Below are 25,974 nucleotides of genomic sequence, written 5' to 3'. Positions count from 1 at the left end.
CTACTTCTCTCTGCTGTATGTGTAAACTTGTGCTGCTCTGTGAAATAATGATAGTGGCACCAGCTAGCTAGTGTTGCCAGTGTCTCATTATGGCCTGAGTCAGCAGGAAGGAGTCTTTGGTTTCAGGCAAGTTTTGATTTTGATTAGCCAGGAAATGTGTAGGATGAAAGAGTTTAGTTTACATTTGGTGACCTAATTTGCTTGCATGATGATTTGGAGTTGTCTGGGGTGTACTTGACATTCATTTTGAAGCATTTTTAATCCAGTAACTGTGTCCACTGGAGAAGTTTAGCTTAAAGATGCGGTCTAATTTCAGTATTGTTTGGTCGAGTGACCTATACAGATTTAAATGGTAAGCTTCACACATTACTTAATTGGATAAACACCTTTATTACCCCGTCTCCACTCTTCCTAGCAATAATAGTTAACAGTGTGGTTAAAAGGCACTGCTTGACCTGCCTCTGCCATCCCCTATGACTAAACACACATTTTTAATACTCTTCATTTAACAATAGATGCAGCCTCTTTGAATTCATCCAGCGTTTTTGCGGCGTTCTGCTGAGTTAGGCCTTTGGTGACTCATCCACTATCTGGGTATGTTTTACTTTTTTATATCAGAAAATCACAGACCAGTCCTTTAAATGGCGCTATCCAGTACAGCGTACCTTCACTTCTTTAAATCTAGTACCTGGACTTCTCTGAAGTGGTCAACACGTTTAATGGGAAAGAAGTTGCACTTTTCAGTACCTAATGGGTACCTTAGGTTATTGAGTACATTCACATTTATATTTCCATTTCAAGTGGCCAGTACCTTTTTCTTGAAATATACTATAATTATATTGATATCTGAGCCCTGTGTTCTGTAACTTGACACTAATTCGCAAGACACCAAATGTCAGGACACTGAAAACAACTGACTGAAGTGATATTACGTAAGATATCAATGAGAATTATTTCTTTCGTCCCCTACCTAGCTCCCCCTCAACTTGGTTCCCAGGAGTGAACCCCAAGCCTAGAGGCAATTTTTTAAAGCCAAAAATAGTTAAAAAAAATTCCATGTGGATACCCCACTGATGAAGAGTATTGTTTCTGACTTAACTAATTTAAGTTTCTTTTTTTAAACAACTGTTATATTTTTATTATGTTACCTCTGCAATTATAATACCTTCAACAGCTTTATCCCAATTATTTTGGGAAGAAAAATGGAAGTACTCCTGAGGCCAGGATTACATCCCCCCACTTGCCAAGAAAAAGTAGCATAATGAGAAGCCGTGGCCAACGGTCAATAAATAAAGGGAGCCACGAGTCAAAAAAGTTTGGGAACCACTGGTGTAGAGTTAACTAGGATGTCGTAGAGTGGACTAGCATGTCGTAGAGTGGAGTGGCATTTGGTAGAGTTGAGTGGTGTATTGTAGAGTGGAGTGGCATGTCATGTGGTGTCGAAGAGTGGAGTGGAGTGGTGTGGCGTGTCATAGAGTGGAGTGGCATGTCATCAAGTAGAGTGGCATGTGGTAGAATGGACCAACATGTGGTAGATGTGACTGGTATGTCAGAAAGTGGAGTGACAAGGAGTGTTATAGACTGGAGTTGACTGTCGTAGAGTGGAGTGGCATGTCCTAGAGTGGAATGCCATGTCTTGCAGTGGAGTGGAGTGTTATGTCTTAGAATGTTGTTTAAATAAACGCAACAGGAAAATGGTTGCATGGAAAATTTGTAGAAATATAGATTATGGGGTGGAAAGGGTCCTTTTGGTATTAGATCTAAATTGGTTCAATAGGTTTAAAGTTATAAGACACAGATCTTAGTGACATATTGTGCAGCGGATTACCACAGTAATTATGCGGTATATCTCAGTACATATCAATACCAAAACAGTATATGTTTGGATAACGAAAGCCCTTACAAAATTAGAAGGCAGCCATTTTATTTAGATCGCAAGATGCGTGAGTGACGTACGTAAACGCAGACAGGAATATAAGACAGCAATAAAGGAAAGGAAATTGACTATAAAAACAAACTTGTGGGAAACCCTCCATATAGCAAGTCGTAAGAAAGATAATATACTTTTCTGGCAGACAATAAATTCCCCCGTGTTAGGGGACAGAGACATTCCTAGGATGGAAATCGCCATCTCCGAAGAAGATTGGGTAGCACATTTCTCTAATATATATTCACTGACGAGTGATTTATTAGACCATACACATGACCACGATCACCAGGAAGGTCCGCGCCTAGATATAACCCCCCAATTTAGCCTTAAGGAGGTAGAGGAAGCTATAATTGAAAGCAAATCAGGGAAAGCGCCAGGCCCTGATGGCGTTCCGATCGATATATTTAAGGCCAATATTGAGCTGTGGGGGCCTGTACTGACGCAGACGTTGAGGGCTATCTGCACATGCAGACCCCCACCATCTTGGAGAGTCTCCAACATAATTCCAATATATAAAAAGGGTGACCGCCTTAATCCAGCCTGCTACAGGCCAATTTCCCTGCTGGACACAACAGCTAAACTAGCAGGGAGAATAATCCTGAATAGGCTGCAATCATGGGCAGAGGAAAAGAACGTTCTATCCCCGGTCCAGTATGGATTACGGAAAGGAATCGGAACAGTAGAACAAAGTTTAAATTTAAGTCTCATCATTGGAAAGTATACTAAGATTAGAACAGACAATCTGTACCTGGCCTTTATTGACTTATCATCAGCTTTCAACTGTGTAATCCATGATAAATTGTGGGACATTTTAAATAGCATGGGGGTGGAACTAGCCTTAATTCAATTTATCCGCGAAATGTACACAGGGTGCAGAGCAAGAGTGAGGTACGGCCTAAAAGGGGAATGTACTCGCCCCTTTGGTCTACACAGAGGAGTGCGCCAAGGCTGCGTTCTCGCTCCGTTCCTGTTTTCAATGTATATAAACAATCTAGACAAAGAATTGGCCACTAGGTGTAAAGATGTACCACAAATAGATAAGCAACCTGTTCCAGCATTACTTTACGCAGACGACGCAGTATTAATGGCCAGGACCCCAATAGCTCTCCAGAAACTTCTAACAACCTGCATTACATACATGACACAGCTGGGACTTACTGTCAATCGCTCCAAAACCTTTATCATGAACTGCGGAAGGAAGCGCGGCAAGACTTATAACACCACCATTTTAGACAGCAAGGTCGAAATCGCGCAAACCTTTTCATATCTGGGCATAACATTTGATAAGCTGGGTTCCTGGGCCAACTGCAGGAAGATGAAGAGAGTACACCTGATTAAAACAACGATGGCACTACGACTCTTCTCCAAAAAGCTTGGGGGGATTACACCACCTAACATGATAAAGATCTATAAAGCCAAGTGTATTCCCGCCGTTACATATGGGGCAGGAATTTGGGGACATACAAACTGTGATCTAGTGCAGACAGTGGAAAATGACTTCCTACGACATCTGTTGAGGGTACCAAAAGGCACCTCATCGTATGTCACACACTCGGAACTCGGGGTTCCCTACATTGCAGACTTGATAAAGATCCAGCCACTACTACTATGGCATAAAGTCTGGACTTCGGAACACACCAGTTTTAATAAGGCTATCTTGACCGACTGTACGAAATCATTATATACATCAAGGGTACCATGGTTAAAATACATTATGACCTTTTTTCGAAAAAATGGGCAAGCAAGACTACTATACAAACCCAGTCTCTTTGCGGAAGATATCCAGGAAGGACCTGAGTATCTTGGCATTAAACTATCTAGAAGACATACATTGGGAGGTGGAATAAAAAAAAAACCTCAGTCATTTATAATCAAATAATTCTGACGGCTGAGGGCATGCAGCCGTACTTGGCAAACGTGGTACTCCCTCGCCACCGTTACGTTCTTACAAGATTTAGGCTAGACACATTCCATCGTCTAGTTTCATTTCCAATTAAGAACGATTGGACCACTGTGTTAAAACCATGTCCCTGTGATGCAAAAACACTTCAATCTACAATCCATGTGGTTTTATTCTGTAATTTTTACGCCTGCCAGAGGAAGCGTCTAGTTGTTCCGCTTTTAAGGTCAATTAATCTCCCCAGTGTCGCACAGCCTATGTCTGTCTCCAGTCACTATCTTCTCTAGAGATGTGCGGAATCTTAGCTAATTTTTTATGTTCTGTATTAAGGATAAGGAAATCTATGGGGGAGGTGATCGAATTGTAACTTATTGTGATAGGGTTTTTTATTTTATTTATTGATATTATTGATATTATTGATATTATTGATATTGATATTGATATACTAGACTGATTTATTGTTGTGTGCTTTTACATTTTTTATTATTTTACCTACTCGACTTTTTATTATATATTGAAATGTATGTATCATAATTGGAGATCTTTTATGACTGTTATGTCTTTTATGACTTGTTGAAAGTCGAATAAAGATTTTGTACTACTACTGTACTAGATCACACTCAGTCTGCGTTTTATGGGGCAATATAGCCTAGTACTGTTTTAGAAGTGCATAGGAAGGAATGAGGCAATTTAGCTAAGTCTATAAAGGTAGAAAAAAGTAGTTTTATTACTTTATTCCCTTTTTCTTTCAAAAGAAGGTCATGAGTATCACTGTAGTACCTAGAAAGTACTGGAATACTATTATAAATTAAAAAAAAGATGTACAAAATGAAAACTACACTGTACTACACGCTATTTTCTCTTAAAACCTAGAATGCAGACTGGATGTGGTCTAAACAATATTATGCCATTACAAAATAAAAGGCAGCCATATTTTTTAGACTTCACTGAGTATTAACCTTACCATTTGGAAGTTGGTGACATTTCTTCAGATCATTATACACATCCATTGTGCACCAATAATGACATGAACAACTAAAAAATAACCTTGTCATGTGCCGTGTGACAAAACGACCAACTAGTTGGCTGACTGCTACATGTGAGAGACAGAACACACATCATACATTTGTGAAACATGCCCCTGACTCCAGGACTTAGCAGCATATGACCAAACAACATCGTATGAGGGCGGCTATCAAATAGAAAACACTGTCTCGCTCTCATCAATGTTTAGGGGCGAGAAACAGGAGAAGTGCAATTCACAGCCTCTTCCTTTGATGAAGTAATTGCATTTCTGACAAAGGCTAGGGGTGATAACCCTGTTTTCTTCTACCCTTTCCCTCCCTTATCAGAAACTACTATCACTGAGTTTGGTTTGCTATAAAGTCACCACATTTGGTATGAAAAAACATATTCATTTGGAGAGTATGCATTCAAGACTGCCTTCTTATCAAATAAAATACTCTAAACAGTTCTTATTTTTTTATATCACTGCAGTCACAGAGAACAACCTAGTTTATTCCATCTGGAGTGTACGGATACATAAATGTATGTATGCCGTAGTGTTTATATCCTAAAACAAGTGAACTACAGATGACGAGTTCACAAAAACAAATGAACTGCTAGGGATATTTGGCCCTGATAAAGGCCCTCTGACCACCTGGGAAATAAAACATCCATAACATTTAAACCTTTATACGATAGAGTAATAATTGCCTTCCTGCATCAACCTGAATGCATTAATGTTTTTAATCTTACCAGAGGACCCCAGTAACAAACATACTAAATGGGATATCCAACTAGGTAATTTTAAGAAAAAACTTACAGAAGATCCCTCAGATCTAGATTATCAAGTGCTCCCTTACACAGGTTGAGCCATCCAGATGCCCCTTCATTTTGGACTGAAGACTCCATGATGAAGCATGTCACAGATATTGTGTGGGTGAAAGTCATAAATTCCAAATTTGATTTGGAATCTACCACAGACTCACAGTAGTAGTGTCTGTGTCTTTGCATGTGTGTGCAATGGTTAGTCTGGCAGCAAATAGAAGTTGCAAAATCAGCGTGTCAGTAGGCCCTCTTCATCAGCACCTCATAATTACACAATCAGTGAGACTAACTTTTGTTCCAAAAGCCTTTGATGCTTTCACAAAACCACCACATATGATGGTAGGATCTTCATCTCACCCTCTCCAGCATGTGTTTGAAACCCACAAATATAGCTTTCAATCTTATTGGAATGAAGTACTAATGCAGTATGACTTTATAAGCACTTTCTTTATATTGAGTACATATAGAGGACTTCGCTACCTCCTGCCAATTGAAGGTCCAGGTGCTTTCAGAAATATCTTCCCTTAGCTCTGTATACCATTTTCTGATATGGGAGAGACTGAATGGGACAGCTCACTGTGAAAGCTTTATGGCCCTTGTAATATCTCCATTGAAAAAAAAATCTCCTGGTCTCATTGCTCCTGCCTTGCTTCACTGTTTTTGGTATGACCATTGCAGGAACTGGGTCTACAGACATTTCTCCGTCCCTATGAAAAGATTCCCTTCTTTTTATGGTAACATTATAAAATAAGGAGCGTAGTGTAGGAACTCAACCTCCAGCCTAACCTGTGTACCCTTTATCTGTTATGGGAGGCTTACATTCTGAGTTCCCAAGTACTGGGTTCAAGGAAGACAGGTAGCTCAATCATGGTGGAGAGTAGAAGGAATTCATTTTGTGCAGTGTATCCTCCTATTCATAAGATTTCAAGACTACCTCTTCTTTATAGTTCTTTATGTAGTGTCTCTAGTAGAGGCTGAACATTATTGTTGTAAACTTTGTGTGTGGTGGGATTTAGAATTACAACATGATAATCTGTACCTAATTAGGCCCACTCACATTCATATGACTTCACCTCTCCATACTATCCTCTCCTGCTTTTGACACACTCATTTCTCTCAATTTCCAATAATTTAGTTTGCAGCTAGGTACTGCGTGGAAAGCACACATTCCACATAGAAGTAATTGTATTCAGCTGTCCTTTGTAGCTACTCTCATGATCATCTGAGTCAACATGACATTTTGTATGGAAGGCTCCATTGACAAGGAAAACACCAAGGCCCATATTTTTACTTTTTTAGCGCCGCATTTACGTGATTTTTTGACGCAAAAACGGCGCAAACTTGCAAAATACAATTTTATTTTGTACGTTTGTGCCGTTTTTGTGTCAAAAAGCGCCACAAATGCGGCACTCAAAAAGTATAAATATGGGCTCAAGGGTGACAGTGGGCAGCCATGCCTTGTGCGTTTAGATAAGGTAATAGAGTCAGACAACCAAGGGTGTATCTTCAGTTTGGTGGAGGGGTGCATAAAATCGGCTTTAATAAAGGAAGCATCCTAGAGCCCAAGCCTGATTTGTCAATAATTTTAGAAAGGTATCCTCAGTCTACTCTATCAAATACCTTCTCTGTGTCCAGCGAAAGAAGGAGCCTCTGGATGACATATCAGTTGTGAGGTGTGGGGTTGTCCAGAACATTGATAGCTACCGTGGTATTATCTAAAGTTTATATGCCTCTTATAACACCCCCACCACCACCCCGAATAGGAGGGACCAGGATTGGTCAGTTATATTTGTTTACCGAAATCCCTAGTTGTAAGCATTTTGGTAAAAAAATGTACATCACTTTTCAGGCGCGTGCTTGGTCTGTATGAGATACAAGACTCAGGGACCTTGTTTAGCTTTCATAATAGTGCAAGAGTGAATTATATCATTACTAGGGTCACTGCCCCAGTATCAGAAAAATAATTTACAAAACAGGTTTGGGGTAGGGGGGACTTAATATGTTGCTAAATGCACTATAGAGGCCATAAAACCACAGGGCCCGGTGCCTTTTGTTTTTTATAGTGTTATAATGGCCTGGTGGACTTCATTCACAAATTGATTATCAAAGCCTTCTATGAAATCCTAAGGGATTGGGGGAGACACATTCCCTCTAGATTTTCTTCATGGGTGTACCTGATAGAGAAGTAAAACTGCACAAAGGCCACATGACAACCACATACAAAATTCAAGTAGCCTTGTATGGTCTTTAATAGAACATAAGTAGCTGCGCGTTTTGGTCTATCGTGTTTGCTATGCTAACAGACTGCTGGTCTTGTCCACTTTTCCCATAATCCCTTGTGTCTTTTATCTTTCTATTTGAGGACTGCATCATTTGTTAATAGGGCCCTCATTTCCCACTTAATCTGTGCAATTCTCAATATGAACTTCTGGAGCCGTTACCGTTGTGTTCGGACTCTAGTCTGGCTATCCCAGCTTCATAGTCTAAACATTTGTTCTCTGGCACTCTCACAAAGGAGGTCCTGTGGGCTGTAAGCTCTCCACTGGTCTCCACTTTTGCGGCATCCCCATTTGTATGCCAGGGCATACCCTCATTTTCATTCACACTCAAGTAGTTTGTTAAAGCCTCACAAGTATTAGCCCAAAGAATAGGATCAAGAAATGTATTTCACTCATTCCTCAACAGCAGGATGGCCTAGACTTATAGAGAGTGCCATCGATTGACATTACAAGTGAAAACAAACTGCCTCAAACTCAACTCAGATAAAACAGAAGTACTAATCTTCAGGAAAAACACATCAATATGGGATCACAGCTGGTGCCCAGCCAAACTCAGAACCACTACCACACCAACAGACCACACACGAAACTCCGGCATCATCGTCAAGAGTGAACTGACCATGAAGCAACAGATCAACTGAGTTGCCTCCTCCTGCTTCCACACCCTCCGCATACAGCGCAGAATATTCAGATCCCAGTCAACACCAGAACAACCGTCACCCAGCTCACCCAGGCCCTCGTCACCAGCCTAAACAGGCTAATGTTCGTCACCAGCCGCCCCAATTGCAGCAACACAATCTACACCAGCATCTCCATCAGCTCCTCAAAAGACTTCAGACTATACAGAACATGCCAGCAAGACTCATCCTGGACCTTCCCAAATGGGCCCACATTATTTCCACCTCAGAAACCTCATCTGGCTCCCCATCCAGAAGAGCTGACAGTTCAAGGTCTTCCAGCACGCCTGCAAGACCTTACACGATCAAGGTCCAGCATACATCAACCACTGACTGAACTTCCACCAACCACCCAGAAACCTGCACACATCCTCACTAGCCCTCGCACACTCACACCAAATCCATCGCAGCGGTGGCCGCTCCTTCTCCTACATTGCCGCTAAGACCTGGAACAGCCTGCCCCTCCACTTCCAAACAGCACCCTCCCTTGCAGACTTCAGAAAGAAACTCAAGACCTGCCTTTTTTTCGACTGAGATCTCGCACCCTAGCACCCAGATACCCAAAGGGTGATAGTGCTGTGCTCTACAAATGCTGATTGATTGATTGATTGAAGTGTGTGGTTTGAGGCAACTTTGTTACTAGCATTAAGTCAGTTAGGGTCAACAAGATCAGCAAATAATCTATGCTTAAATGAGAGCTATGAAATTTGTAAAAGAAGATTTAGAGTTTGGCAGATGGGGTTACTCTGTCACAAACATGACAGGTATCAACAAGATCAATTTCGTGACGGAACAAATACAGCAGCTCCACTTCTAAAGAAGCCAGTAATCTGCAGCCAGGGCCTAGGGTGTCACAGTGGGGGAGGTTTGCGTGCAAAGGGGTCTCAGTACAATAAAAATAACACACGATTAGCATTATAAGACTTACTGAAGCCAAGGCAATAAATCACATGTGCTTACATCCACTCGTACTGTGTGACGAGAGTAGAAAGGGCAGGATCTATGCCTGTGAATGACAGACAGCTGTCTGAAAATTCGAAAATGCATCTTGCACGGGTAAATTATAGGGTCCTGAAAATGCACCCCTCCCTGCTCCTCTCTCCTGAAGATAACGAACCAAAGGCGATTCGATAAGAGAATCCAACCTGCGCACCCCACATTGAAAACTATTTCTCCCCTGCTGATATTGCCCCATATAGCCATGAAGTATACCAAACTCTAGACGTCAATCTTAGAATGATTTATAAGAATTATCTTCCTCAAGGAGACGTCCTACCTTGAGAATACGTCCCTCTGCCAACAACTCCAGTTGGATGCTAATGGCCGTATTATTCCAGGTAGGTGCCGGCAAGTGTTTCAAGAGCTCCACCCGGAATCGTTTATGTGTTAACCTCAAAATCTGCATCATCTGCTGTATAATTGGGTTGTCTACTCTGCCCAAGGCCCCCTTGCTGGAGTAAAATACAGTGAGAGTTAGTTCGCTCTGAAGAAGGGAGGCCTCAATTTGTCACCACACTGGGACACCCGTCTGCTGGGACTGTAAGTTCATCCCTCACATTGTGCAAGGATATTAGCGTGTGTTGAGCTTCACCCATCTTCGCGCTACCTCGGCAGTGATGGAGTTCCGCTTCACCAACTGGGTTACTGCCATGGCCAGTTGGAGGCAATCGTCAGCTTTGGTGGCCTTTATAAAGTGTGTTAAGGATATGGGGATCGGACATGATAGTTCTACGACCATCTTCACATACTACTTTGTGTCGGCTGCTTCCTTTTCATCTTAAGAAGTGACTGGTAAGGTGTTCCAAGACAGATAGTCTGCGGAATTGTAAGCTCCTGGTTTGTACTCCACTGAGAAGTGGTATTCTTTTAGTTGGAGTATCCACTTTGATGTGGGGTGGAGGCTTTGACGCAGGGGCTTTGAACAATGGGACCAGTGGTTTGTGATGGTGTTTACTGTGAACAGATGACCACACAGGTAAATGTGGAAATGCTGACATCCCTAATGAATTACGATGGCCTCTTTTTTGATGTGGGAATAGCTTTACTTGATAGGGGTCAGTTGCATCTAGCATATGCAGTCGGCACCCAAATCCCCTAAATTGTTGTTTCAGGGACAGGACTGACCCAAAGCCATTGGAGATGGCATCTACTGACAGCAGTGTCTGCTCATGTCAAAATATGCAAGGGTGGTATTGTCTGACGGCACCTGCTTAGTGTTCTGGAAGGATTGTTCTTGTTTGGCACCCTATTGCCGGGGGGTTGATGCTTTGTTGAGGTGACATAGTGGCCCAGTGAGTTGGGTGAGGTTCGGCATGAAGCAGCCACACAGGGTTACCATGCTTAGAAAACTTCTGACATCAGTGACGGTGGTCGACACTAGTGCAACTGGCTGACTCCACTGGTGGAAAAGCAGTAGCCAATTTTCTTCTTTAAGAAATGCACATTTCTTTTTGTGTAGGGTGAGCCCATAGTGTCGGAGGAGGTTGAACAAGGCTCTCAGTCTGTTTCTCGATGGTGGGTGAATGGACCAGAATGTCATCACTGGCATTTACAACTCCCTGGAGTCCTGCTAAATCTCCTCTGATAATGTCCTGGAACACCTCAGCAGCACTAGAAAGGCTGGATTTGAGGCATTTATATTGCCTCAGCCCGAGGTTGCTAGAGAACATAGTCACATGGCAGGAATGGGGTGCCGGGGGATCTGATGGTAGCCTGACCTCAGGTCCATTTTGAGAACTATTAGAAGTCTGAGAGCTGTCCTATCATGTCATTAACGGTTGGGGTTGTGTGCCTTTCCCACTTTATGGCAGTGTTCAGGGGTTGCATATCAACACATATCCACACTTCTCCCTGATGCTTTGCTTTTCAGGTCACCACGATGGGTGACACCCAGGGTGTTGGCCCCTCTACTTTCTCAATGATGTCTGCTGCTTTACACTTCTGTAGTTCAGCCTCCCCCTTTAGTAGAAGGTGAAAAGCTACCTTTCGGTGGCACAGGGCAACCGGTTGCACAGACTATGTGTAGGTGAACAACTTGGTCTTTCAGGCAGCTGCTCCTTTTGACTATGTGTTTCAATTCACTGAGGAGAGAGTCAACTGCGCTGACATGGATCCCAAATTCAAATTATACCAGCTCAAGGCGTTTTGGCCGTGTGGTCGCTGATGAGCATGTCTGACCCAGACCGAGTGGCATCCCTTTTCATCCCTGTAGACTAGCCTTAGTGTCCAATTAGAGCTGTGAAAGCGCCAGCGAAGGGGTAGGCATCTGGTAGTGCCAAAAGCGTACACTCTGGTGGTAGTGAGGGGGGAAGCACTGTTGGGGAGGCAATCTTCTGAATAAGCGCTAGAGGTAGTATGTTGATTGGTGCTCCTGTGTCCACAAGGGCCGTGAGCTGCTGCCTTCTACTGTGACTTGGCAGTGCGGGGGCATAGCGGACTCGTTTCTGGGTTGGTTTGACTGCATGGATGACTTGTACTGTTCCCTCTGCATCATCATCATCCATGTTGTCGTAATTTGCTAGCACTGATTCTGTTTCCACCCAGTTGGCTTCTTTCTTCTTGGCACCTTTCGGTGCCGATCCTCAGGCCTTGGCGTAGTGGTTCATCTTTTCACATGCAAAGCATTTCTTCCTTTTGGTCAAGCAGTCTCCAGTGTACGGGGTGGCACCGTGCCCTATCAGCACGGCCTGTTGAGTTTTTACGTTCTCATGCAATCATGCCTACCGTGAGGCGATGTGGCACTGGTAACTTAGTTGATGGGCTCTGTCTTTATGGGATGCTGGAGGACTGCTTTCATATGGGCCGTCCTTGACTTGGTTAGTTCTTTCGATCTGCCCAGCATTCAGGGGACCTCAAGTATATGCTCTCATGGCTTTGCAGAGGAACATTCCCATATTAATTGAACTTGGATTTCACTTTGCTCATCTGACAGGGTGCAGGTGCTTGTAAGTTCCACAAGCCTGGTGTAGAATTTATCTTTAGACTCTTCTCACATTTTTCGGACCTGATGAAGAAGGAACCGCTCGTAATCCAGGTTAGCTAGGGGCTCAAAGTGCACTGTCAGGGTGGCCTTGAGCGTAGCATAGGCGTAGGACAGGCCAGCTTCACCCACAGTCTTGGAAAATGTGTATGGTCACACCGCCTAGATGTAGGAGCATAGGTTAGTGCACATCTGCTTCTAGTCCCAATGCTGCGAAGTATGTTTCGAGCTGGTCGACCAAAATTGCCCACTTTGTGGCTTAAGATGAGGTGGCGCTGGATATGATGAAAGGTTCTATGGTCAGTGTTAGAAATTGGGTCTCTAGTTGGCAGAGATATACACCCTTGTCAAACAAGGGACCACAGTTCGAGTCAGGGTAAATTACAACACAACCCAAATTATCATGTGCTCACCCTCTGGTAACTTGGCACAGAGCAGGCAGGCTTAACTTAGAAGGCAATGTGTAAAGTATTTGTGCAATAACTCATACAGTAACACAGTGGAAACAACACAAAAATACACCACACAAGTTTAGAAAAATTGATATTTATCTGAATAAAATAAGTTAAAAATGATGAAAATCTAATATACTCAAGCCAAGTTGTGAATTTTTAAAGATTAAATCCCCCAAAAGTGCCTATAAACTTAATAGCTCCAACTGGGGCTGTAACGGAGTCGTTGACGAGTCGTTCCAAATAATCTGACACCCCAGGCGCCAGTCACGGTGACTCACGGACCTCCAGGCACAGTACTTTTGGCAACAAAGAAAGAAAGACAGAGTCATGTGATGAAGCATTGCTGGAGCTGGTGCAACATCAGTCCCTTACGGCATCTGGGGAGGTGAGGCGTCAGTTCCATACTGCGAGGCAGGGAAGTCGAGGCGTTGGTTCCGTCCATTTGCAGAGGGAGCTGGTGTGGCATTGGTGGCAAGGCGTCAGTTCTTTGTGACCTTAGGGTCGATGAATCCAGTTGGTCAAGACGTGATGAATCTACATCAGAGTCATTGCGGCAACGTCGGACTTGAGTTGCAGGCCGTGGTCGTTGAGTTCTGCGATGTCCATGGAGCAGGAGCAGGCTGTGGTGTAGGGGCTGGTGTTGCTGAAGTCATTCCTTGCATTACTTAAGTCGAAAAACTAGCAAACTCAATCCAAGCCCTTGAAGAGCAATTTTGGGGAAGGCAGAGTCCTTCCAGCACAGACAGAGGCCAGAAGGCAGCAGGGCAAAAGCATGGCAGTAGTTCTTCTCAGCAAAGCAGTCCAGATGAGTCCTTTGGGCAGCCAGGCAGCTCATCTGACAGGGTTCAGGTGTAGATCCAAAAGTGTCTGATTTGGTGGGTCTTTGGGACCTGATCAATTCCGCCCGTCCAGACATTGCATTCCTAACCGAGACCTGGACCATCCCTACCTCTGGACAAGACATAGCCATCGCAATCCCAGACAGCTACAACATCCTAAGGGAGGACCAGCCCTCCTGCCCGGGCGGAGGACTGGCCATCGTACACAAGTCCTCACTCCACATCACGGTCAACACAGAGGAACACTGCACCACAATGGAACACCTACACTTCCTGATCCATGCCACTCACAACTCCTCCTTCTGCGGCACCCTGATCTGCAGACCGCCCGGCCTCTGCCCAGCCTTCATCTACGCCATTGTAGAAATTGCCGCCCCCTCACGCCCTCGCATTTATCGACTAGCTCCTCTTGGACAACCTGAATTTCAACCTTGAGGACCGCAATGACTGAAACACCACATCCCTACTCGACAACCTCGCCATCCTCAGCCTCAGATCACCACTCCAACACATGCCACGGGACACGCACTCAACCCAATTTTCACCGCAAGCAACAGGATAACGTCAAGAATACCTCTACCTCAGACTGGACCGACCACCACTGCCTACACTTCACCATCACTGCACCCAACAGCCGCCTCTGTGTCCCCAGGGCAACTCGCCACAACCCTTGCCAAACCAGCTCCGCCCCCCACTGACTCCAACACCGCAGCACGCAACCTCAACTCATGGATCACCCAATGCACCACCTCCTTGCCCCCCCCCCCTACGAACGACTTCGGTCAAGCGCATCCCAAGGAAAGCCTGCTGGTTCACTGCCGAACTCCAATAATCCAAACCCACTTGCAGGCGCCTAGAGAAGAAATGGAAAAACAGCAAAACTTCTAAAGACCTTGCCTCCTTCAGGACCACCATCACCACCCATCACCAAGGCATCAAGATCGCAAAGAAAGCTGCACTCCGTGAACGCATCAATGCCTCCCCACAAAACACCAGAGAATTCTTCATGGTAATCAACAAATTCACCAGTACACCTCCGAGGCCACCAACATCCCCCTGTCGCAAGACCTCTACGACAAACTGGCCACTTTTTTCCATCGTAAGATAAAAGACATCTACAACAGCTTTCTCCTGCAGAACCTGACCAGCACCTATGACCGACCTAGTCCCCAGAGCCCACCCAAACCGTCCACAGCTGGTCCACTCTCACCACAGACGAGACTGAAATCATCATGTACAGCATTTATTCCAGAGCTCCCACGGACCCCTGGCCCCCCACATCTACATAGAGCCAGTGCATCCATCGCTCCCAAACTTTGCAAGATGCTGAACTGCTCTATTGAAACAGCCTCCTTCCCCGAAGACTGGAAACATGCCAAAGTCCGCCCGCTCCTGAAGAAACCCACAGCAGACCCATCAGAGCTGAAGAATTTCCGGCCCATCTCTCTGATGCCTTACCCAGCTAAAGTCCTGGAAAAAGCCATAAACACACAGCTGCAACAATTCATCGAGGACAGCAACTCATTAGATACCTCTCAGTCCGGCTTATGCAGAAACCACAGCACGGAGACAGCTCTTCTTGCAGCCACCGATGACATCCACACACATTCCTTGACCACGGCCACACCAGAGCACTCATACTCCTCGACCTCTCTGCAGCCTTCGACACGGTCTCTCACAGCACCCTATGCACCAGACTCCACAACACAGGAATCCATGGCAAAGCCCTACAATGGGTTTGCTCTTTCCTCACCGGAAGAACACAGAGAGTCAGGCTCCCACCCTTCATATCCAAACCAACAGAAATCAGCTGCGGAGTCCCTCAGGGGTCCTTCCTGAGCCCAACGCTCTTCAACATCTACATGAACCCGCTTGCAGCCATCGTCAGAGGCCACGGAATGAACATTGTGTCATACGCAGATGGCATATAACTCATCATATCTCTCACTGAAGACCCGGACAAAGCTAAGAGGAACTTTCACACTGGAATGGAAGCTGTCGCTGCTTGGATGAGGGAGAGCTGCCTCAAGCTCAACTCAGATAAGACTGAGCTCACCACCTTCGGAAACTTCACTTGAGCCTGGGATGACTCCTGGTGGCCCACATCGGTCAGCGCCTCGCCTACTCTGACTGACCAAGACCACAACCTAGGAATCATGCTCGACTCTTCCCTCTCGATGACCCGACAGGTAAACTCAGTCACCTCTTCCTGCTGCACATTCTCCGCCAACTCCGCAAAATCTTCAAATGGATCGCTGACAACTGCTGCAAGATAGTCACCCACGCCTTAGTCACAAGCAAGCTCGACTACAGCAAAGCACTCTACTCTACGCCGGTACCACAGCAAGGAACACCAAAAAACTATAACTCATCCAAAACGCTGCAGCCAGAATTGTCCTGAACATCCCTCGCCAGGAACACATCTCCCAAAACCTGAAAAACCTCAATTGGCTCCCAGTGGAGAAGCGAATCAACTTCACTCTACTCACCCACACATACAAGGCCCTTCACAACATCAGACCTTCCTACCTGAACCATTGCATCTCCTTCTATAACCCCGCCAGACCCCTGTGCTCCTCCCAGCAGGCACTGGCCACCATCCCACTCATCCAGATGCAAAGACATCTTTTGCCTACCTTGCAGCAACGAGCTGGAACAACCTGCCCACGCACCTCAGACAGAGCCCATCACTATCTATATCCAGGAAGAACCTCAAGACTTGGTTCTACGAATGAGGCTCAGACCCACCATCAGCGCCTTAAGACCCTCACAGGTGAACAGTTGCACTTTGCAAAACTGATTGATTGATTGGTGGGGTCAGAGACTCATACCCAAAAGTGCCTTTAAAGTGAGGGAAATTCCAAAGAGTGGTTTTGAAGTGCACAATTTCTGCTTTCAGCCCAGTCCTGTCTGCCAGGATCCCTGTGGAGAGTTATCAATCCTTTGAGTGAGGGCAGGCCACTGCCATTTGAAATGTAAGAGAGAGCCCCTCCACCCTTCCTGCCCAGGAAGACCCATTCAGTATGTAGAGGAATGCAGATGTGACTGAGTGTCCTGTGTTTATGGTTGTCTGGGTGGAATGCACAAGGGGAGCTGTCAACCAGCACAGACCAGAAGTGGATTGGAGACCGGGCTGTAAGGCACAAATGGTGATAAGTGCAGATAAATGCCCACTTTCTAAAAGTGGCATTTCTAAAATAGTAATATTAAATCAAACTTCACCAGTACGCAAGATTTTCTATTAACATTCTGGCAATAGTAAACATGACAGGGCTACTCCTTCCAGATCAGAATCTACCACTTAAAAGTATATGAAGGTAACTCTAATGCTAGTCTATGAGAGGAGCAGGCCTCACAGTAGTGGAAAACAAATTGGTGAATTTTTCACTACCCGGACATGGAAAACACATACGTACATGTCCTGCCTTTTACTTACATAGCACTCTGCTCTATGGGTATCTTAGGGCCTACCTTAGGGGTTATTTATATGTAGTAAAAGGGGAAGCCTTGGTAAGTAGTTTTAAATGCAAAGTCGAACTGGCAGTGAAACTGCAGACACAGGCCTTGCAATGGCAGGCCTGAGACATGGTATAGGGCTACTTATGTGAGTGGCACAATCAGTGCTGCAGGCCCACTAGTAGCATTTAATGTACAGGTCCTGGGCACATGTAGTGCACTTTACTAGGGACTTACAGGTAAATTATTATGTCAATTGGATAGGAACCAATGTTACCATGTTTAGGGAAGAGACCATATGCACTTTAGCACTGGACAGAAGTGGTAAAGTGCGCAGAGTCCTAAAGCTAGCAAAAACAGTGTCAGAAAAATGAAGGAAGGCAGGAAATAAGTTGGGGGATGACCAACTTAAGGCTGTCATGTCTAACGGTCAGGATTGGCACCCTACTGTGGTCTCTAGGCTGCATGGATGAAATCTGGCAGGAAGGAGAGCTGGGTGTGTGCTCAACCATTGGGCATGTAAGAGGAGCAGGAGTATTGTGGTGTTGCCCCTCGTACAACTGCTCACCTGGAAGTGAGCGGGTGGGGCAGCAAGAGCTGTCTTGCACAGCAACCAGAAGCCCTGGGGTGGGCCATCTCGCCCACGTTTTGCAGCAGTTAGGTAGCCGATGGACCGTCCTGCAGATGTTGGAGGGTGCTGTGACTGTGTGTGCCACTCTTTTGGCGGCCAGGGCCGAAAGGAGCATGGTAGGGCAGGGCACAACGAGGGCGGGGCCAAGGCACAGCTTACATGAGGGCTTCACCAGGAGAGGTGGTCTTCCCCTTTATTGACATGGTGGAGGGGCCCCTTCCCCCTTCGAGTGTCGGGGCACTGTGCACAGCTTGGGGCCCTGGGAGCACCAGGTGGTGTCCAGTGAGAAGCAAGAACCACAGGAAGACTTGAGCGGGTGGCATCATTGAGGAAGATCGACGTTGCCCTTGCTGACCATCCGGAGCTGGGAGGCGTAGCTGGGGTGTCACCTCACACCGCAGGCGCTGGAGAACCGCCTTCTGGGTGCGGGTGCTGAGTCGATAAGCAGTGCGTGTCAGAGGCGCAGGCAGTTGAGGGGGGTGTGAGGGACTACCGTCCCTCTTCACCAGTTGTTAAGTCCTCAGTGACGCAGTGGGAAAGGTAGGACGTGCCGGGATGACGGGTGGGGGCGAGGAGCGCTCACTAAAGCACGAACAAGCTTGGTAGGCCTCTGGCGCGGAACTGCCGATCAGCGGCCTTGCCCGTTTTATTTAATAATTCAGGTCGCGTGACCCCCGGGCATACCATTAGTTATTCTGAGGCCAAGGGTACTAACAACACAACCCTTGGCCTGTAACATTATTCAAAATAAATACAATACATTTAGGCCTACAAAAGAAACGTCTTAACAGGTCTTACCTTTTACTTTGCACTGCTGAGGACAGTGCAGGAAAGATTTACTATGGGAACCCATACATTGGGTGTCAAAGCATGGCAGCAGAATGTGGGTAGAGTCACGAGGACTGTAGTCATGAAAAGCAATGTCTGACAGGCAACTTATAGATTCATTTTTTTAAAACTCTGCACAAAGAAATTTACATAAAAGACAACCATACGTTTTAAGTTTTGGCTTATTTAAGTGGTGGCAAAGAGGCTGCATTTAAAATATTTTGCAAGGTTAAGGCACCTGCTGTAGAAATTGTTGGGTGCATAGCAATTTTCAGCCGATAATTATAACGGCAAGATAACTTTTGCGGTTAATGAACTGGCTGGAGACATCTGTGATTTGTTTAGCAATAGTTAGACCTCTGAACAGCTGATGAGCAGGAGGCCTCTCCACCTGTTTACTTCCTGTCCTGGTCAGTGACCCTTTCAGCTCTAAGCAGGTGGTGCAAAAGAAACGCCAGGGGCACCAAAGAGAATGCCAAATTATATATCAGATAAAGTACCCCTGCTATCCATGATAAGGATATTGCAAGTCACCGATGAGTACCATGACCATACATAGGAACAAAGCCAAAGTTGAGTTTCCTTATAGGGTTGTGGAATTCCAAGGTGATTTGCAAACCCTTTTAACGTATAGCAAGAGGGTATTTTATTCCTTATATTACATGGTCACACCATTATCTTTTTCATACACTGCTTAAGTATATAGTGCTTTTCTATTTCATGTTCTTTGCAGACAAAAACAATAAAGTATAAACTGATATATGAAATCAAGCACACCAAAAATGTATTAGTAGTTTAAAAAATATATATATGAGAAGCAGTTTAATAAAAATAAGATTACAATCACACTGTGGCTCAGATTGTGTGAAAACATGCAGAGAGTCTATCACCCCTATAGCAGGGAAAAAAATAAACATATTGCCATAAATATCTTCTTTCCACTGATCATGTTTTCTTTTTAGGAGAACGCATCAGAAAAAGGAAAAGGCAGATCTCGCTTTCCTTGTTTCAGATGCAGGTGCAAGACCTGCCTGTCATCCTGGCTGCTGGCCGCGTCATAAGCATTAAGCATTGCGTCATAACTCACATGAGAGCAATACGCATTATGACGTCAGAGCTCAAATGTAATAACTAATTACAGTTGAGCTGTTACATCTGTTCTTTATTGCAGCTGACTCATTGCATCAAAAGTGGTCTGTAATAAGGAAACTAACATATCCAGACAGGGATTACAGGCTTCAACGGTGGCGTAACAAAACTTGAAAATAGAAATCATCTCTCCTCAATGTGGAATCTCATTATACTGTCTGAATAATAAAAACATCTTGTTGAATATATTCTTCCCACTTCTTTCTTCTAAGCAGTTGCAGGCGTGTTTTTTGAAGTCTCCTTTAATCTTCTCTGGCTTTTCTCCCAGCTTTGTGCCTCTATTCGTTGACTTTGAACGTCCTCTTACAAACTGCTACATGCTTTTGTTAATAATGATCTCCAGATCATCCAAAGGACCAGGCACGCCACTCTTACGCCATTTGAGGGTCAGTACCCAGAAAAGATTCTAACGTTAACCCCAATATCATCTTCACGACAGCTAGGGCCATATTTATACTCTGTTTGTGCCGGAATTGCGTCGTTTTTTTTTACGCAATTCCGACGCAAAACTAACTCCATATTTATACTTTGGCGTTAGACGCGTCTAGCGCCAAAGTCCATGGAGTTTGCGTCATTTTTTAGCGTGGACACCTACTTTGCGTTAATGAGATGCAAAGTAGGCGTTCCCGTCTAAAAAATTGACTCCGAGGCATGTGCGCCGTATTTACACTCCCGGGCAAAATTCACGCCCGGGAGTGGGCGGGTCAAAAAAAATGACGTACGGCCGCTTTTGCGCCGTTTTTTAGCGCCTGGAAAAGGCAGGCGTTAAGGGACCTGTGGGCTCGGAAGGAGCCCAGAGGTGCCCTCCCATGCCCCCAGGGACACCCAGTGCTACCCTTGCCCACCCCAGGAGGACACCCAAGGCTGGAGGGACCCATGCCAGGGACATTAAGGTAAGTTCCGGTAAGTATATATATATATTTTTTTTGTGGCATAGGGGGGCCTGATTTGTGCCCCCCTACATGCCACTATGCCCAATGACCATGCCCAGGGGACAGAAGTCCCCTGGGCATGGCCATTGGGCAAGGGGGCATGACTCCTGTCTTTGCTAAGACAGGAGTCATTTCTATGGGGGTTGGGAGTCGAAAAAAATGGCGCAAATCGGGTTGAGGCAAACAATTTGCCTCAGCCTGACTTGCCCCATTTTTTGGCGCCCAAGCTCCATATCCCCCTACGCCGGCGCTGCCTGGTGTAAGTCGTTTTTTTCCACGCACACCAGGCAGCGCCGGCGGCTAACGCCGGCTAACGTCATTGATTAAATAAGGCGCCCGCATGGCGCTTCAGAATGGCGTTAGCCGGCGCTAATTTTTTTGACGCAAAACTACGTTAGCGCAGTTTTGCGTCAAAAAGTATAAATATGCCCCTAATCTCTTTAAAGTTCATGTTAATAGCCTTTCTGCAAGTACCAGTTTACCTAAAAGGACCAGGGGCCTGATGTACTATCCCTGTTCACAACCCAAGCATGTGCAAATTGCACACTGACTGGTTTTGCGAACAGAGATGCAATTTGCAATGCGATCTATGTGTTAAAAGATCACATCACAAATTTCCCATACGCAAGGAGTGACAAAATGATTTGCCAAATGAATATTAATTAAGAAAATTAAGCAGCTTTCTGATTGAAACCCTACACGATTGGTAACGAATCAGGGGATGATGGCTTGCATGGGAGAGCCTGCCACCATCCCGGCATTCACATTCCCAAAAAAGCATTTGTATTTTTAAAAGAAAGTTGTGTCCCTTAAAGAAAGAAGTGTTATTCAAAAAGATGTTTCCTGTTTGGAAAGGCATTTAGGGGTACATACAATGGCCTTCTGGACCATCCTCCAGATGCCGTTTGACACAATTCCAAAAGGAGAAGCTGTTCCCCTGAAGACAGTTTTACCTTTGCAAATCAGTTACCACCTCCTTTCAGACGTAGGTAACTTTGTAAGATTGGTATCCTCAACTGCAGGCACAAACCATTGATATCACAGGAACTTGCAGTCTGGAAGAAACTCCCTCGCCGTGCCTCACCTAACTGAGATTCTCAGGGGGTTGCAAAACTCCCTTATTGAGTCAGAAAGGCTTTTCTGGCCCGTCAGGTGGGTTAGTGCATCGTACATCAAACTTTTGCTTTTGCAGACCATGTGATTTTGAGAGTCACGGGGACTGCAAAAACAAATGTGTTTAGTACATTCTGCCTTAGATTTCTTGGACTTAGTAGGAGCTTAGTACCGGCTCACATCATGACTATGTTTTTCTTCTCATTAGGTTAGCAATCTGTATTCTAACAGAGATGATAAGAGAAAAGGCAAATAAAAAGAGTACCGAGGATGCCGTGTTTTGCAATATACGGGCCCTTGGGCACGTGACTTATCATGGTCACCCTCCATTGAGAATTTCGGGTTTCACTGGATGCTGGTGTGAGGGCAACTGCTGCAATTACTTGGCATTAGATGTTATTGTGCTCTGTCAAACCCATGTACTTATAGGATACAGGGCGTCATAACACATGTTCAGCCCATATTGACATCAACTGCTTTTACTACGGTTGTTCTAATTGAGACACGGGCTACGCTGACTCCTGATGATTTGTTCACAGTTCATGGCATTATTTGCCAAATCTAGCACTACATTTTGCTGCATCACTTCTTGAATATCCTGCCTTCGGATATAATTTGTTACGCATTGGCCTTGAAAAAGTCATGCTGGTGACGAAAAACATGTTGGCTGTGCCTGGGGGTGTTTCTACAATTGTACGCTTGCAAGACCGATGCATTCAAACTTCAATAAAGGGATCTAACCTTTCAAGTTTTCTAAGGACTCACCCTGGTTGACAATATATTGTAGACTGTCTGTGAGTTCTGTGGTATTCTTGTAGCCATTAAATGTACAGTGTTACCTTTCAGGTTGCATTAATATGCCTATGGAGAGTAGGGCATAATCTCCCGTTCAGCGCCACATTACATATTAACGGTTGTTAGCTCTTCTTACTTGTTTTTGCCATTTGCATTTAGATACATGAAGGGTTTGCGCCCACTAACACCACTACTACCAAGCTGTGCTCAATAAAAACAAAACAAAGAAATAAGGAAAAGGAAGGGGCTATTGCTGTCACCAATCAGCACCAAATTTGCAACTCTGACCCTCCGTAGACCTTGTACGACTTCAGAAAATCTTCTGCCGTTTTAAGCAGCCTTCAAAAGATCACAGTGGGTTACAGAGACTGGAAGGGCAGGTATTACTGGATTGCACCTTCTAAAAGAAAATGGCCGATGGCTTGGTTAGTGGCTATTGATAGGATATGAAAGCATGACTTCCAGGAAAACAGGTTTTCAAAGCTGTCTCAGCAGCAGCTCTCGGAATTGGGGGCTCGTCTTGAGATCTACCCTGTTACATTTCAGCAAACATGCTTCCGGTGGTTGCCCATCCTACCTCCCTGTAATGTGCTGCAACCAGACCAAGCCACCAGGAGAGCTGAAAATTCCCTTGCCAGCAAAGATATGGCACCATCACACCCATTCTCAAGGGCAAGCAGCACCTTCAATCAATCAGTAGATTTGTAGAGTGCAACTTGTCACCCATGAAGGTATCCGCGCACTGGCAGGGTCCAGTCGATTAGCCTATTAGCCTATTATCCAAGTCTTCAGGGACTTTCAGAACTTTGGAAGTGCAACAACTGCCACCATCCATCTTCTTAACATTTGGACGATCATGCAGCTAAGATGCAAACCAATATGCTGACTCTGAATAAACAGGATTACTGCAGTATTCTCCATGTTGGTATCCCTTAACACTCCTATACCGACATTAATAAAGTTTTCAATTGAACCATACTTGCTCTGTGCAATCTAGCGTACCCACGGTTGTATGACGGAACCAAGAATGCCATCACCGTGCATGCCTTTACAACGTGTCCATTACAATGCAAATGCCTTTACCACACATGCCCTTACTGCACCAAATTTTACCATGCATATACCTTTACCACGCATGCCTTTACAACAACAAAAAATGTAAGAATTTTGCAGGTAGGTTAAAAAAATGTATCTATCTATCTATCTATCTATCTATCTATCTATCTATCTATCTATCTATCTATCTATCTATCTATCTATCTATATATCTATATATATATATATATATATATATATATATATATAGAGAGAGAGAGAGAGATACACACACACACAAACACACACATATATACATCCACACATATATATATTTGTGTATATCTATATCTCTCTCTCTCTCTCTCTCTCTCTCTATATATATATATATATATATACTATATGTATAAATATATATATTGCCCTATCGACCCAACCTGTAAACCCTATCTACTCTAAAACCTAAAAATCCCCTTGCCAGCCAAATACCCCTACCCACCCTAAAAATATCCTTGTCACCCAAATACCCTTCTTAACCCTACAACCTAAAAATACTCTTGACACCCAAATATTCCTTCCCACCCTAATCCCTAAAAATACCCTTGCCACCCAAATACCCCTACGACTCTAAACCCTTAAAACACACTTGCCACCCAAATACCCCTACCCACCCTAAAAATATTGTTGCCACCTTAATCCTAATACTATATTATCTATCTATCTATCTATCTATCTATCTATCTATCTATCTATCTATCTATCTATCTATCTATCTATCTATCTATCTATCTATCTAACTATCTATTGTGCGTGGTAAATGTATGCATAGTAAAGGTGTATGCAGTGTAATGGATGCGTGGTAAAGGTATTGCATGATAACGGTTGTGTGGTAAAGGCTGCTTTCCACCGCCCACAGCTTTTACAACAGACTTTGCGAAGTAAATGGTAAATGTATCCCCCTGGTACTCAAATCACTCTGAATTTTGATCTCCGACCTTACCTGCAACTGCTCTGCCTACATATCTGCCTGGTACACTTCACAACCTTAGGAACCATAAACACCTCTTCATCCTAAACAAGTCTGCACTGTCTCTTGCCAAGAATTCCTATATTGAAACACCTTATTGATATCCTGAGAGCCATGGCATCTCTACATTCTTGCCCAAAAGGTCCACTTCATACCACAAGAAGGCTCTAAACAGTCACATGCTATGCACCTCTTCAATCCCCAATCACCGCCAACAGTATTAGTGACACCCTGTCCAACATACCTGTACATGTGGAGATCTCATTACCCGACCATTCTGAAGAAGCCCCAATATGATACTTGTTTAGGGGATCTGGCACGAGATTCCCCCATTACCTAACAGCTCCCAAGAAGCCTACCCATTCAGAATCATACAGGGTATTGCATACTCCACCCCGTACCAGACACCCGTCAAGATGGATAATTGATGACATTTGTACAGGAGCATGTGATTAAATCACTGCTATTGATAACGCCATTTGTGAGAACAGAACCATGTGATCTATTCTTATACTCTGGTAATTTGTCATTAGACCCATAAGAATAGAGCTCATGATTAATACTTTGTTACTTTATACAGCCACACTTACTTGTTATCCTGTCCAGCAGCATGTACACCCTGCTTCCAAAGGGTGCATAGAAACCCACAGTAACTGGTGTGGAGATGTGGCACAGGGACTTGGAGAGGCAGGCACAGTAAATGTCATCTTCTGTCTGCTTTCCTGTTAAAAGACGTCCGGGAACAAATGAGCAAGTCAATATTTGTACCTATTGACTTACAGTCATAGCTTTAAGACAATATGTACAGCTGAAGTTACACATGGGTAGTTTACTTAAGTGTTTGTGGCAAGTAATGGTTGACCATTTGGACAGATAGAGTATTTGTGATAATCGTCGTGATTTCAAAATTTACATGCTAGTTGCGTTCAGGGTTGGCCTTTTGGTCAGATACAGAGGTGGGAGACAGAGGTTTATCATGTGTTTCACATGCCTGGCTAGAAAGATGCGCTTTACGAGATTGCTTTCTCCCCATGAACGAGGAAGTGGTTCTGAATTGATAACAAAGGGCATCCCAGAGGGCATTTCAAATTAACAGAGCCTGGATGGGGCTCAGATAGG

At 44.5% G+C, this 25,974-nt stretch overlaps 1 protein-coding gene across 1 annotated transcript in view; it reads right to left on the bottom strand.

Annotated features, from left to right (window-relative positions):
* Positions 1-25,974, bottom strand: part of NKPD1 (NTPase KAP family P-loop domain containing 1) — a 104,638-nt gene that overhangs the window by 16,973 nt on the left and 61,691 nt on the right. Inside the window, exon 5 of the mRNA XM_069207736.1 lies at positions 25,446-25,577. Coding sequence (XP_069063837.1) covers positions 25,446-25,577 — 132 coding nt within the window. The remainder of the gene's footprint in view (positions 1-25,445; positions 25,578-25,974) is intronic.

Source organism: Pleurodeles waltl, chromosome 9 (genome assembly GCF_031143425.1).
Source record: "Pleurodeles waltl isolate 20211129_DDA chromosome 9, aPleWal1.hap1.20221129, whole genome shotgun sequence".
Taxonomy (NCBI): Eukaryota; Metazoa; Chordata; class Amphibia; order Caudata; family Salamandridae; genus Pleurodeles; species Pleurodeles waltl.
The sequence above is the reverse complement of the archived record's forward strand: the minus strand, read 5'-3'. Positions and strand labels throughout refer to the sequence as shown.